The 15,862-nt window shown below is 53.1% G+C and overlaps 1 protein-coding gene across 2 annotated transcripts in view; it reads right to left on the minus strand.

Annotated features, from left to right (window-relative positions):
* ITPR3 (inositol 1,4,5-trisphosphate receptor type 3) overlaps positions 1 to 15,862 on the minus strand; it is a 66,175-nt gene that overhangs the window by 40,865 nt on the left and 9,448 nt on the right. For both annotated transcript variants that reach the window (XM_082732449.1, XM_082732448.1), the window contains exon 2: positions 9,669 to 9,739. In XM_082732449.1, the coding sequence (XP_082588575.1) occupies positions 9,669 to 9,739 (71 nt within the window). The remainder of the gene's footprint in view (positions 1 to 9,668; positions 9,740 to 15,862) is intronic.

Raw genomic sequence — 15,862 nt, forward strand, 5'->3', positions numbered from 1 at the left:
AAGGCTGGTCATCCAACCCCCAAAAACTAAAAAGCAAAACTGGGTGCTCCTGGGTGGCTCAGTCAGTGAAGCGCCTGCCTTCAGCTCAGGTCATGATTTCAGGGTCCAGGGATCGAGCCCCGCATTGGGCTCTCTGCTCAGCGAGGAGTCTGCTTCTTCCTCTCCCTCTGACCCTCCTCCCCACTTGTGCCCTCTCTCTCTCTGTCTCAAATAAATATTTAAAAAGAAGCAGCAGCAGAAGCAGCAGCAAAACTGGATTTTCTAACTAGTCCATTAACACGCAGCCCCCTGGTGCCATCCGGAAGAGAGACTGAGCGAATCGAAGTTCAGAGAAGACAGAACTTCCTTAAAGGGAGAGGGGGAAACAGCAGTTCTATAAGTGGGTAGAGTCACCAAGGCCTGCCCTGCCTGGTCCACCTTGATACCACCAGCAGGAGCGGGCACTGCTTCTAGAAACAAGCACTCAGTTTGTTGGACAGAGTAGGTCTTTACAAGGATCTGCTTAGCCCTCAAGAAGCAGCTCAGGTGTCACCTCCTCCAAGAAGTCTTCCTGCTTCTTCAGGCTGGGCTGGAGCTCTCAGGGCTTCCCAGACCCCCAGCTTACCACGCCGATCTCACTGCCTTGTTAGAAGCCACCAGTTCCCAGCCAAAGTCAGAGCAGTGACCCAAACCAGGGATTGTCTGGCAAAGTGGGGGGAGGAGGTGGTCCCAAGAGAGGTAACAGCTTGCATTTAGTGGGCAGGGCAGGGATGCTGGACATCGGCACCATAAAGATCGTCCAGCACAGGGGTGCCTGGGTGGCTCAGTGGGTTAAGCCGCTTCCTTCGGCTCAGGTCATGATCTCAGGGTCCTGGGATCGAGTCCCTCATCGGGCTCTCTGCTCAGCAGGGAGCCTGCTTCCTCCTCTCTCTCTGCCTGCCTCTCTGCCTACTTGTGATCTCTGTCTGTCAAATAAATAAATAAAATCTTTAAAAAAAAAAAAAAAAGAAGATCGTCCAGCACAACTCCTGCCGAGAACATTCTGCCACACACTTGTGGGTGGACTGCTGCGGGCAGTGCTCTGGGTCCAGAGTGGCACACAAAAACACAAAGGATTTTTTGCCTGGTTTCAGCAATCAGTGAATTTTTCAAGAATGCAACTCAGATATAAGCTGAGGGAATCTGTGTTGTCCTTTGTGTTGTTCAAACTTTACCAGGAGTGGTTTGTTTTTTTTTGGCTGTTTCAGAGAATGCATCACTCCTGGCCATGCCAGATGCTTGCATTTGTGGCTGCCCTAGTCATGATTCACAGGCAAGCTCTGACTGCGTCCTTGGGCCTTCTAGTTGTGCCCGACATTGACTTCTAAAGCGCCTATTACTTCATTAGAAATCGCTTTCCTTTTACGTCTCTTTTTGCTCACACTTAGGACATTATATTGGCCTCATTCCCTGACCCCCGCCAGCTCCAGGCTCCCTCAGACCCTGGCCCCGCCCCCCCATTTTATATGATATAAATATAGATATGCATCTGTTGTATTACTTTTGAATTCTACTTAAGAATATCAAAGCATGCTCTGGTTCTGACAGGCTAATCTGCAGGTGGGCAGGGCCACATGGAGCTCATCACCTTGTCGCCAGCGCCTAGCCTGGGGCTCAGCAAATACCTGCCAGATGAACGCATGAATCTAGAAACGACTCTTTCATGCGGATGAGATGGGACCTGAATTTATAGCCGAGAAAAGAGGAAAAGGATGAGGCACTGCAAGTGGAGGGAAGGACCAGAGGGCACCACGTGGAGGGGGCAGTGAAGTGATAGCAGCCAGTCACTTTGGGTCTGGGGAGCTGGGACGGGAGGGGCCAAGCCAGGACCCTGAACCTGAGTGAGCCTGGAGCCCACAGGCCTTGGCGATCATGAACTCTCTGGTCTCCCTACACCTCCACTCTTCCCCCTTACCCCACCACTCCCAATCCAGAAAGGAGAACAGAAGGAAAGAGAGAGGTGGCCCCAGGTCACCCTAGAGCAGAGGTTCTCAAGCTTTTCTGAACTGACTCCTCGAGGAAAGATATTTTTGGATCACCATTTCATGAAACAACATGAGGGGCTTCCGCCCCTGGTAAGCAGGGCAGGCTCTGACGGGGCTGAGAACCATGGTTATAATATCTTTTGGACCAACCCAACCAGAAAACAACTAACACAACCGGATTTTTCAAATGGGTATTATTTTAAGACTTCTGAAAGAGCTGACAAATGAGCGAAGAATTATTGGGCCCGAGAAGAGGATCAAGGGGAAGTTAGAAAGCTATAGAGACACCCAAGTTTTCACCCTGAGAATAGTCACTGATTCCAGAAAAGAGGCTTTTTATGTGGGTGGCTTCATCAGGGGAAGGGGGTGGGGTGCAGAAATCCAAGCCCAGGCCCATGGAAGGTAGGAGTCTAACAGGAGACACCCCACTCAATAAGCTGGGACCCCAAAGGGTTACACTCCCAAGTGAAGGCTGAACCCGAAACAGAACAGATCCTTCCAGGAACTAGAACCCTGTTGGAATCCCCTGGATGGTTCAGAAAACCCCAAATCTGAGCCTGGCCTCAGGCAGCCTTGGACAGACGGAGTCCCAGGAGTCTGGTAATAGGATATGTAAACCCCCTCTGGAGGAAGGTACCTCCCTCCTGGTCTATAACCACTTGTAGCAAATTCTTCAGATGCAATGGCCAGCATACAGTCAAAGCCAGCCAGGAGCTCTCGAGAACTAGCTGTTGTGAGAGAGAACCAACCCACTAAACAGACAGTAGAAACAGACTCGAAGAGACTCCAGACACAGATGTCAGTAGAACAGATATGCCTACTCTGCTTAAATCCACGAAAGCCCGAGGATCCCCGCAGAGAAGAGGAAACTGTAAAGAGTAACATCACAGACTGAAAAAGAACCAAATGGAATCTATATAAATGAGAAAGCTTCAACAACCACATTTAATACTCATTGAAGGGGCATCTGGGTGGCTCAGGGAGTTAAGCCTCTACCTTCAGCCCAGGTCATGATCTCAGGATCCTGGGATCAAGTCCCGCATTGGGCTCTCTGCTCAGCAGGGAGCCTGCTTCCTCCTCTCTCTCTCTGCCTACTTGTGATCTCTGTCTGTCAAATAAATAAATAAAATCTTTATAAATAAATAAATAAATAAAAATCATCGAACGCATTTAACAAGAAGGAAGGAGCTGAAGGAAGAATGAATGAAACAGGAACGACCCCTACTATCATGATGCATTCGGATTCCATTGTGTCCAGATCTTTAAAGGATGGGGGAGCCCCCCTAAAGGGACTTCACACAGCCACAAATGGGTCAGAGCCCTTGTCTGAATGAATCACTGTTCCGGAGTGTCCCAGGAGGGGGAAGGAAACCAGACGTGATCTCTCCAGGCTCCTGACTCTTCTGTCTTTGTCTGGGAAATGGACTCCCTAGCACTTGTCAAACTTTTCTTTTTCTCTCTCACACAGATCATCCCTTAGATCCTGGTCCATAGTGCATGTCGGGAAATGCTTGTTGAATGAATAAATGACTTGAGTCCTCTCCAATATCTGTGGCACACCTCCAGGCTTTTACGGGGCTGTTGGCCTAACGGCAGCACTGTCAGAACCCCAGAAGGGGCTGGAAACTTTCTTCTCCCCAAACCCCAGGACAGGAGGGCAGGATGGGAGGAAGAAAGATAAAAGGTGACCAAGAGACCGGGCTCACACAGGAACAGCAGCAGCAAAGGCCAAGAGAAAAGTATGGGTCCGGGGAGGTTTCCAACAGTCAGGACGGTGTGTGTTGGGGGACATGCACTCATGGCTAAGGGGGTCCAGAGCCTGTGGGGCGGCAGACAAGAGGATATTCACGTAGTAAACAAAGTCTAGCGACATTCCCTGAAATTAAAGTTCCTAACAGTTCAAAAAGCCACTGCCACTGGGGAGCTATAAAAAACACAAAGTCCTGGGGCACCAGAGTGGCTCAGTTGGCTCAGGTCATGATCTCAGGGTCGTGAGATGGAGCCCCCGGTGAGGCTCCATGCTCAGCAGGGGCAGGGGGATCTGCTTGAGATGCCCTCTCCCTCTCCCTGTCCCCCTCCCCAACCCCTTGTCTCCTTAAAATAAATTAATTAATTCAATCTTTAAAAAAAAAAAATACAAACTCCTAGGTTCTGCATCAATTCAGCAGGCTGGAGCAAGGCCAGGCGAGGTGGGGGGGCAGGCAGGTGATATGCTTATATAAAGGCACCCTGAACCCTAAATAGTTCTGCCGCTCCATCAAGATTGAAAAACACCAGTGCCCAGGACTGGAGGTGAGAACGCAGCACAGGAATAAAATTCTACAGCCACAGTAATGTCCAAGCTCTGTCGTAAATCGTGTAAACATCTGCTTCTAATTATTTTCAACATTTAGACTCTACCTACTGAACAAAACATAAAAGACTTCATTGTGGTTCCAGAAGAGAAGGCAAGGTTATTCGGTCTTGATGTAAAACTGAATGTGCGTCTGGCAGCAGAGGGAAGGGGTGTGGGGCAGTGCAGGGGCTGCTGGCCTGCTGGGGAAAACAAGGTGGAACCATGCCCCTCTCCCCGGCGTTTATAGCAGGTGACAACAGAGAATCGAGACAGGCTGCCCCCGAGATAGGCTGCCCTCAGGAGGACAGGGCAGAGGAAGCGGAAGAGTGGCCCAGGGGAGCTGAATTCTCCTGAAATAAGCAACACAGGGTGAGACCTGGGAGCAAACAGAACAAACAATGAAGAGCTTGAAGGGACCGCCTTCTCCTATGACATTGATCCCCCCCCCCCCCACCGGCTCCCTGGGGCAACCTCGCCGCTGGTCTAACCTTCCGCAGCAGCTGGTCTAACCTTCCGGGAGCACACCTGTGTTTGTTCAAAATGTCAAGGGACAAGGGTCTTCGCTGCAGCACTGTCTGGAAAGATGGAGATTAGGAAGAGCTCAAGTGTCCATCAGAGGGGACTGGTTAAATACATTCCCACCGATCCAAATAATGGAATGTTCTGCAGCCGTTAAGAGGGAGAGGTCAGAAATTCCCACAGGTGCTACATGTGAGTAAACCTTGAGGCCATTATGCTAAGTGAGAGAAGCCAGTCATAAAAAGACAAATACTGGATGACTGCACTCGTGTGGGTACTTAGAACAGTCAAATTGATCGAGGTGAAAGTAGCATGGTGGTTGGAGAGTGGGGCTGCGGTGGTAACTATTCAATGGGTTTGGAGTTTCAGTGTTGTAGGAAGACGAAAGTTCCACGGCGGATGGTGCCGGTGGCTGCCTATCGGTGACAATGTGCTTAATGCCCCGAACCATACACCTAAAAATGGTTAAAGATGGGAAACTCTGGGAGCCCCTGGGTGGCTCAGTGGCTTAAGCCGCTGCCTTCGGCTCAGGTCATGATCTCAGGGTCCTGGGATCAAGTCCCTCATCGAGCTCTGTGCTCAGCAGGGAGCCTGCTTCCTCCTCTCTCTCTCTGCCTGCCTCTCTGCCTACTTGTGATCTCTCTCTGTTGAATAAATAAATAAAATCTTAAAAAAAAAAAAAGATGGGAAACTCTGTGTTAGAGATCTTTACCACAGTTTAAAGATAAATAAATATTTCCTAAATGTTTCAAAGCAGCTAAGTTGTAGAAACACTATTTTCACACAGTTGTCCAGGACACAGAACAGAAATAGTGTCTAAATGAAAAAAACAAAAACAAAACAGAGTTCAAGATCTCTATATGCTAATATGAAAAGGTCTCCAGTAGGATCTGTAGTAAGATTTATAAAGTCAAAACAAAACAAAAAACAGAAGAATGTATAGAGAATGCTACCTTTGTGTAAGACAAGGAGGAGGGACTCCAAATATATGTTTGTATTTGCAAACACTGGAGGATGCATAAGGAGCTCAGGAAAGTGGTGTCCTGAAGGGATGATCATAGAGGAGGGGAGTGGGGGACCAGGAAGGTGGGAGCAGACCCTGTCCCCCATCTGTACAATGTTTTGATATTTTAATCATATGCATAAATTACCTAGTCTGTTTTTCTATATGGTTGCCCCCAGGAAGGGGGGACAGAAGGTCCGAGAGTGTGAGGTGGGACACCACAGCTTTCACCTTGAACCTCGAGTCTGTATTTGCATTACTTTTATAAAACAGGGTTGGGGGGGTGAGGAGAACAAAATTTTAAGGGGCCAATAAACATAGAAAAGATGTTCCATCTCACTAGTCCTCAGAGGAATGCAAATTAAAACCACAGTGAGATGCCATTTCACACCCAGCAGGCTGGAAGATATTTAAGTGGGATAGACCCAAGTGTGGCAAGAATGCAGGTGGAAGCGGTGGGGGGGGGGGGGGACACACCCACAGTCTGTGGGGGGTGAGCACGCACAGCCCCATGGGAAGGCTCAGAAGAGCTTCTTCGCAGCAGGACTCCCCCTCCCTGGGAACACACCCAGGAAACTCTTGCCCGGAGCCCAAGGACGTGGATGGGACCACTCACCACAGCATGGCCGGCAACGGCCAGAAGCTGGAGATGGCCTAAGTGGCCATCAGCGGGAGAACCGATAAAAGGCTTGCTGCTTATTCACCCAATGGAATATTGTATAGCAGTTGACGAGATGAACTAGACCCACATGTGTCAATGTGCAGAACTCTCACAAACGATGCAGAATGAAAAATGTGCAGAAAGATTTTAATATACGGGGTTATAAAAACAGGAAATAATACCCTGTATCACTCGTGAGTATAGCCCTGTGGATTAATAGCAAAAGTATAAGAAAAGGCTCCTGAAATATACACAAATTTCTGATGAGGATTTGCCTCTGGAGAGGGAGGGAGAGGAAAAGGATCAGGGAGAAGACCCAGAGGGCTTTCGCTACAGGCATAAGAGGCTTTAAAAAAGACAGGGTCTGGGGGCGCCTGGGTGACTTGGTCAGTTGAGCATCGGACTATTGGTTTTGTCTCAGGTCATGATCTCAGTGTGGTGGGATGTGGGACTGAGCCCCACATCAGGCTCTGGGCTCAGCGCAGGGTCAGCTGGAGATGGTGTCCCTCTCCCTCTCCCCCCGGCCCCGCTCCTCCCCGTGACTGCACCTGCGGGCTCTCTATCTCTCACTAAGGGAAATAAATAAAATCTTTTTTAAAAAATGACAAGGTTTGAAATGAACATGGCAAAAAGGATTTTGACAGAGCTCTTTACTTCTGTGTAGAGTTAAAATATGTCTTAATCATAACAAAAAAATAAATACATAAACGGGGCTCGGAAAGTGGGGCAGATAGAGCAGAAGCACAGGCTTGGAGGAGGTGAGGGCACCCAGCCTCCTGACTGGCCTCCTTCCCCGGCACTGTCCCTCCCCCACACCAGTCTGGCCCCTGCATACACTCCTGGGGTCGCTGTAGCTGGGAGTAAGGTTGACTAGGAGGCGAAAGCTGTCCAAGCCCTTCACTGGGTTTCCCCGGGCTCCGCATGGAAGAGGAAATAGAAAAAGGGCTCATGGGAGGGAACATGCCCAGACTTCAGGGCCTGACCAGCAGCTCATAACTCAGAGCAGCCATAACCCCAAGATTCCTATGGTGAAGCAGAGGTTAGAGATGGTGGGCTGAACTGGGTTATCCCACGCATTGGGGAACCAGTAGCCTGGGCCTCCCCAGGCCCTGCACACTCTGGAAAGAATTCCCAGAACATGTCGGGGCTTGGAATGGCCTTAGAGGATGGCTAGAGCTGAAACCACAAACGAGAAGCCAATCAGGGGCTTATAGGTTGGCTGGGAGCGTCCCCGGGCTTTGCCAGCTCAGCCTGGGGGTCTCCAGCGTCAGCGGGTGAGAACAACCAAGCTGCAGGGGGAGAGAGGGAGAGACCAGGGTTCGCAGCAATAGCTGGGCCCACCCAAGGATGGCAGGACAGCACTCGGGGGCCCTTAGGACACAGCCATCCCTGATAACTTCTAGCCCACTTCTGACATGCCTCCCACGGCCGCCGTGCCCTTGCCGGGACCTCCTTCCGGTGCCAGGGTATTTACAGGAGAGAACCGGGACTCCCAGGCAAGAGGCCAAACTCTGCTTTTCTTTTTCTCCTCTGCCTCAAAATGAAGAAGTTGGAGGCCATGTCTCTTTGTCCCAAATTCTAATACTCCGGCTGTACCCACCCTGGGCTGCACAGAGACCTCGTCCTGGCCCAGAAGGCCGGCTCTTCTCAGGTCTAAATAGGGCCCCAGGAAGTTCAGAGGGGCCTCTGCCTGCCTCCCCCAGACACCACAGGCCAGGACCTGGGGCAGAAGGGCAGGGAGCAGGCTGGAAACTCTCTGAGTTGGCTGGGCGCAGGGAGGCCAGTCCCTCAGGAGCCTCCTACTTCGGGCTCCAGGAGAGGCCCATGCACTGTCTCCACCTTCAGGACCCGGAGAGCAATCAGACCTGGGCCAACAAGCGAGAGGCCCGCACGAGTGCCCTGAAACCCCTAAAGCCTGGGCCCAATGCCTTGGAGGCTGGGTCTGACTGAAGGACTCTGGGACAGGTCACATCAATGGAACTAGAGGAGCCAGGCCTGAGAGAGGCAGCAGGGGCGGGAGGAAGCCTGAGGAGGGGCCGATGCCTGCCTTTATTCCTCAGCTGTGTAGCAGACCCCCACTCTGTGGCAGACACCACACAGAAAACAGTGAACAAAACAACCAGAATGGAGGTGAGAGAGGCAGCAAGGCCCAATGGCAGGGCTGAGGGGTCCACGGTGGAAAGGGAGGGAAGTCCAGGGGCAAGGCCCGACCTAAGACCCCCAAGCAGAGCCCATGACAGAAGCAGAACAACAGGTGTGGGGCCCCTCTGCGGGCTGGGGGGCCCCCCTCCATCTCCTCCAGCCTCCCATGGATAGACAAGGCCCCGGCAGACCGACGAAGGCTGGGGTTGCCACAGGATTATCTTAAACCCCGCTTCCCTCCCAGCATCCCCCCTCAAGGACAATCCCGGCTAATCTCTCCCCAGAGGAGCAGCCCCGTGGGCAGACAAGGCGGCAGCTGCCTGGCATGTTCCTGCCTGCTCCCACCCTGCCCACCACACCCGGGATCTGTCTGATTGTCTGTCTCAGCTTCGCAGGGCATCACAACAATAACACCTTGCCTCAGCTGGGCACAGTGACAGCGGGAGAGCATTTAATTCCCTGGGCGCCCCTGTGCCTGCAGGGTGGGGCTGAAGGGCAGAGCCAGGCCGGGGCTCCACCAACTCTCCTAGGACTGGAGTCATCCACGGCCTGGGCCTGGGGACACAGTGGGACAGGGATCACGGGTTCCAATCCCCATACCACCCTTATGGGAGCACATGGAAGAGCTCTCCCCCCGACCCCCGGGACCTCCCAAAGCCTGAGAAAATTCTCCCTCCCCTGCTCCCTCCGAAAATGCCCCATCATGCAGACAGAGAAGGCCTTGTGGCTGGTGGGGAGTTGTGGGGGCGAAAGGCTCCCAGCCAAAAGTGGTTGTGCTCCTCAGAGTGGAGGCAGCCCCCAGAAAATGAAGGCAGAGGCCATCTGTGCCAAGATGGCAGTGGAAGCCAATGGGGGGGTTCCCACTGACTACAGTAGTGTGAGGACTGCCAGGCAGTGCCTCATCTGACCCAGCCCATGGGCACTGGACGGGGTCAAATGGGTTCTGTCCCTGGTCTAGGACTCTGCAGCCTGAGAGGAAGGCTGGTGTGGAGGTGGGGGTCTTACCTCGGAACTTCTTAGGTGGGTTGTCCAGGTCCCCCGCCGCGGGCTCCACCACACAGCGGTCATCCACCAACCTGGGTGAAAAGGTAGCCCAGTCAGGGGGAGAGGAGAGACCATCTCCCTAGGTGTCCCTCCTTAGGGGCAAGGGATTCAGGGCACCAGGGAGGCCTCCCCAAAAACCCTTCTCCATCACTGTCCAACTCCCAACCCCTCAAGCCTTTCCCTTTCCTGGCACCACTGTTAAAACAGATGGGGGAGTCCTAGGAAAAGCCCAGAGACACACCCAACCCACCCCCAACCCCCGCCCTCTGCTGGACGGAGGGAGCTAGAGCTGTCCTTTGAGGGGGTCTGCCTCCTGCCTGGGCTGTCCTTTGAGGGGGTCTGCCTCCTGTCTGGGCTCCCACGCACTGTGGACATAAGGCTCATGAAAGCCCTGAGACCCTGCTGCCCAGACCTGAAAGGGCAGTGGGCAAAGCAAGAAGGAAAGGGAAGAGGACTAAGAGAAACAGACAAAGTAAGAGAGACTCAGAGAGGGTGGAGGGGAGACACAGAGAGAGCAGAAGAGAAAAGATAGAAAAATAAGTAGGATACAAACAGAGGCACAGAAAGACTGGAGACAGGTGGACAGATGGCAGAAGCTTATGAAACATCAAACTAGGGGGACCATCCTTTGGTCCCAAAGACCAGACAACAAACCTAACACCTTCTCAACCCCAGTCAGGCCCCATTCCACACCCTCCTTTTTGACCTACCCTAGGGCCCCAAACCCCCCTCTTAAGCCACAACTGGAATTAATCCTGAATCTCTGGAGGACAACCATCCACCCACCCAGCCACCCATCCATCCATCCGTCCATCCACCCACTGATCTATCCATCTACCCATCCATCCATTCATCCATCTACCCACCATCCATCCAGCCACCAATCCATCCATCCATCCATCCATCCATCCATCCATCCATCCATCCATTCCTGCATTTAAGTCTTTAATGCCATCCCAGGCGCTAGGATACCACCCTTTCAGAGGCTGTCTATCTCAGCACTTCACATCTGTTCCCTCTGAATTCTCACCAACTTCCCCACAGGGTCTAGTCATTAACACCATTTTTTACAGAAGAGGAAACTGAGTTTGAAGGTGAGATAATTTGCCTGAAGTCACAGAGCTGATTCCAAAACCCCCTCCTCTCCTCCTTGGGTTGGCTAACAAGGTCTTTTGTGATCTGACCTCTACCCACTCCCCCCCCAGCTAGCCTCACAACTTCCTGTGCAAACCATGCTAAACCCTGCATTGATTCCAAGGTCCCTGGAGCTCTCATCCCTACCGAGGTGACTACCTCTGCAGTGGCAGTCCGTGATGCCCTTCATGCCCAGTCCACCCTGGCTCCCCACCAAGACCCAAGCCTAGCAGACCTCATTTATTCTTTGGCCCTCAGCCCCTTTTTCTACTCTATGAAACCTCCCCTGGCCAATGCCCTCCCTCCCACTGGGCCCCCTTCCCCCGTGTTCCCACAGCACTTGGTCCTGGCCTCTCCTGCTGCCGTGTCTCTTCCTACTACCACTATTTGCCATATCTACACTCTGGGTTCCTTGAGGACAGGCCGCTGGTTTTTCCTTGGGCATCACCAGCACTTAGCTCAATGTGATCCATAAGAATAACAAAAGCAAGCAGGATTTTGAGTCTAATGTTTTCATATATTGTTATTTAGTTTTCTAAATCTATTTTGTCATTGTTGTTGCTGTTGTTTTAAAGATTTTATTTGACAGAGAGAGACACAGCTAGAGAAGGAACACAAGCAGGGGACCAGCAGGCAGAGGGAGAAGCAGGCTTCTTGCTGAGCAGGGAGCCTGATGCGGGGCTGGATCCCAGGATCCTGGGATCATGACCTGAGCCCAAGGCAGATGCTTAACGACTGAGCCACCCAGGCGCCCCTAAATCTATTTTGTTATTATTGTTATTATTTCCATTGTTACTATTTCCATTCTCTGCCCCACATTCGGGCAGAGAAGCCCAAGTCCAGAGAGGTAAACCATCTGGCCAGGGACACACAGTCAGCAAGAAGGGCTGGGTTTTGAAGCCAGGCTGAGCAGCGTCAGAGCGGATGTTGGGCAGGACTTTACAATGATGGGGAGGGGAAAGGCAGCTTGCTCTTCGAGGATTCCACCCCCCTCCACCTTGGTCTCTTTCCCTTTTCCCGGCCCCCAGTACCAAATCAGCACTTGTCCCTCTGCCCCATTCCATCTGCTCGCACTCCCTCAGGCATCTCAGCCACACTCGTGGGTTCAAAGGACTGCTTTAGACACTGACCAATGCCTCCCATAGCTACCTCCCCCACAAACTCCAGACCGCAGCTCTAAACACCTCCACCTGGATGTCCACGGGCATCTCAGACTCGGCAGGTTCAAAACTGAGTTCCTGATCTACCACTTAAATGTGCTCCTCTTGAAGCTCTCTCCATCTCAGCTGACAGCAATTTCATTCTTCTCGTTGCTTAGGCCAAAAACCTTGGGTCAATCTTTGGCTCCTCTTCCATCTGCTTCTCACACCCCATCTGTGAGGCAACCCTGTGGGCTCTATCTTCACCATATGTGCGGAATCCTACCCCTTCTCATCTTTGCCACCAGCACTTGGCCAGCTGTCCCCTGGATGTGGGTAACCACCTTCTCATCCATCTCCAGATGTCCCCCTTATCTCTGTAAGACCCATTCTCTACACAGCGCGCATACCTTTCCTTTAAAAGGTGAGTCAGATCAGGGCAGTCCTCTGCTCAGAACCCTCCAGAACTACCCATCTCCGTGTAAAAGCCAAGAATTCACAATGGCCTGAACCCACATGATCCAGCCCTCACCTCTCTGACCTTATCTCCCTCCCCTGCCCCTTTGCCCACTCTGCTCCAGCCCACAGCCCTCCTCCTCCAGGCTCCTCAAACCTTCGAAGACACTTGGTGCTGCTTCTTTTGTCTGCCCCCAGTTCCCCTCCTGGCTCCCTCCCTCCCTCCCTCACTTCCTTCAGATCCGCTGCTCAAATGACCCACCACCCTGAACGCCCTCCTTTTTAAAACTTGGAACTGCTCCTTCTCACACTCCTTAGGGTCCTCCCTGCCTCCCTGTTTTCATAGTACTTCTCACCACCTGGCCTGCTGTACTTTTTACTTCTTTATTTTGGTTACACCCCCGCAAGCCCCGACTGACTTGGTATGGAAGGGCCATGAGGACAGGGATGGATCCTTTTGCTTCCTGCAGTATCCCCAGACCTGGACCACTGCCTGGCACAGAGCACACACACGGAACACACAGTGAGCGAATTAATTCACTTTACCAGCTTCTAAGAAAAGTAGATGAAAAGCAAAAGGTAAAGCCCCTGCCTCAGGGAGTTTCAAATCTCATTGGGAAGACAAGTCACACGCTCAGAAGAGTTTATGATATAAAGAATATGTATGAGTGCCAACTGGTGGTACCAGCTGTGGATTTTGTCCGAATCCAGGGAAGGAACAGGTCAGAGCTTGGCCAATCAGAGGAAGTGTGAAAGAAGAGCCAGGAGCTGTACTGCGCCTTGAATAATTCATAGAATTTCCTGTAAGACATTAGTGAATCAGATTATCTGCTTGTCTCTTAGCAAGGCCCTGAAGGGAGGAGACACGGGATGGATGCGTTTTGACGGGGGAAAGGAGAAAGCACAGGCCCTGGCCTGGGACCCTACACTGCCAGGGGTGCTGGGCAGCCACATGGCATCATGGAAGTCAGTGTGGCTGAGGACAGGCTGGGGCCATCTCCAACAGACCCTATTAACAGCACTCAAGGCCTTGGGGGAGGCCACCTCCTCAGAGACTCTCTGAGGAAAAACCCATTTTCACCCTGACCCCACAACGGCTCCCCTGGGAGCTCCTCATCTGGGCCACACGTGCAGGAAAAACACACACAAATTCGGATGCCTGGCGTGCTTTTCCTAATCCCCCTGGCACAAATCTGCCGGGTCATTATGCGGATGTCCATCTGTCCCCTCCCACTCTAACACAGCTTCTGAAGCCCTGATGTCTCCAACTCAGCCCCTCCCCCCCATTGCCCCAGCGTGCAAAGCAGGGCACATATTGGGAGTGTGAGCTGAGACAACACAGGGAAAGGGAAGGATTGATTAGGAGGGGAAGACGGCCTCCAAGAGAACTCAAAGTTGAGAAGAAAAACACTCTCAACCTGCAGGCTGAGAAGGGACAGGAATGGTCAGTAGGAGGGACCAGAGCAAAGAAGCAAGCCAGGCAGGAGGAGAAAAGAGGCAGGTGTGTTTCCCGAAGGTATCAGAGGAACAAGGTCAGTTGATCGGACTTTCGGAGGTTCTCCTGGCTCTAACATTTCACACCCTCCGTCCTCCAGGTGTGGGTCCCAGCCTAGCAGAATCAACATCGCCCACGAACGCTGGACTACATTCCGTGCATCCTCCCAGAAACGTCTGAGGGGTGGCACCTTGCCCTACTCATAGTTTTATTTCCCACCTGGTATTTCCCACCTGGTAGGGCTAGGTAGGGCAGCTCCCCACCTAGCCCATAAGCAAAGAAGGCATCGGCAGGGTGTTCAGAGTCCCAAATGTCCCCAAGCGCCCCCGCGAGAGCCTCCCTCCCTTCCTGTGCGTGTACTCATGAGGACTGAGGCAACCCAGGAAGGTGCTATCGGGCGGGAGGGGCGGGAGGGGTGCCTCGAGAAACCATTAATAGATAAACAGGGAAACGCTTATCAGATGGGCTGCAGGGAGACCCGAGGCCAGAAGGAGGCCCAAGATGACAGGTTAAGTTCTTACGGAGGCGGCGCCTCAGGGGGCAGCCCAAGTCGGGGCAGCTACGGTGGTCGCCCAGCGCGGGCTCCCCAAGGAGCCCTCCTACCCCGGGTGGGCACTGCGCTCTCACCCACAAGGCCCCGGCCGGCCCCGCCCCCCGCCGCCAGGCCCCACCTCTTACCCCGCCCCCGCCTCCATGCCCCGCCCCTGCCCCGCCCCCGCCGCCCAACGAAACTCGCCACCCCTCGTGCAGCCGTCGCCCCGCCGCGCCGCCTTGCCCCTGCCTGTCTCGGCTGCAGGCGCGCGCGGGGGCGGGAGGGTGACGTGCGCCGAGTCCGCGCTTTCCTCCCCTTCGCGACTCGACCTGTTCCCCCCACGTGGCACCCACGTCCCGGGCTGTACCCCTCACTCTCCCACACGGGGACATCTGGGTTTATAAAACTAGCCGGACACGAGTCACAGGTGCTTCGGGTAAGCACCTGGCGCTGTAACCAGAGCCGAGCTCTGCGGGCGGGGGGAAGTAGCCGCGTCGCTTCACTCCACCCGGACCCCTCCCCTCCAGAGCGCCTCCGTCTCCTCCCTAGGTCCGGGGAAGGGCTGAGATAGCCAGCCCGCTGATCTCATCGTCCCCACCTCCAGACGTTTGCACACCAGAAACCCTGTCCGAAGTCCTGCCAAGTCCTGCCACCTTCAGGGCCGCGCTTAGGCTCCTGCAGAGTTCCCCTCCTGGTCCCACCACTGACACCGCCCCTCATCTAAAAGCAGGTACCAGCCGATACACGTCCACAGTAGAAAAACCAACTTTCCAGAGTGCTAAACGTGTTTTAATTTATAAGCTGTTTTTACATCCAATACCTAATTCTATTCTTACTACAGTTCAGTGTGAGGTTCACTGAGTAAAATTAAAGGCCGCCTCTGCCTCCCCCATCTCAGCCCACAGAGTTGGTGAGTTGATGACACATGTACAAGCTAGGTCTCCATCCATTCAACAAAAACTTACAGGGAAGCCATTATGTGCTTGGGTGGGGTCAGGAAGCTCATACCCACCATGCTGAGTGCCCTAAGGACAGGAGCCATGTCCTAGAGGGCCAGCCCAGAGACTGCTAGGAGATGTATCTGCTGGGAGGCACAAAGCCAGTTTGAGCCTGGACTTGCATGGCCCAACAGGGCGTGGGCAGAGCGGGCAGTGGGATGAGGGTTAGTGGGGAGGGGTCTAGCAGGAGGCCTGTGGGCAGGGCTGCCCTGGACCCTTTGAAGAGGAGATGGTTGACAATTCTGCTCTACAAAGTTGTGGAGGAGGGTGCTGTCCTTGAAATGCCCATAGGGTCTGCACCCCAAGACCTTGGTCAGAGGGAAAAGAAGAGGGCAGATGTGTCCAGGGACCTGAGTGGCCCCATTCTGCCCTGACTGGACTTTGAGATCCAGGCAGGAGTA

Source organism: Mustela nivalis (genome assembly GCF_964662115.1).
Source record: "Mustela nivalis genome assembly, chromosome: 5".
Classification (NCBI taxonomy): Eukaryota; Metazoa; Chordata; class Mammalia; order Carnivora; family Mustelidae; genus Mustela; species Mustela nivalis.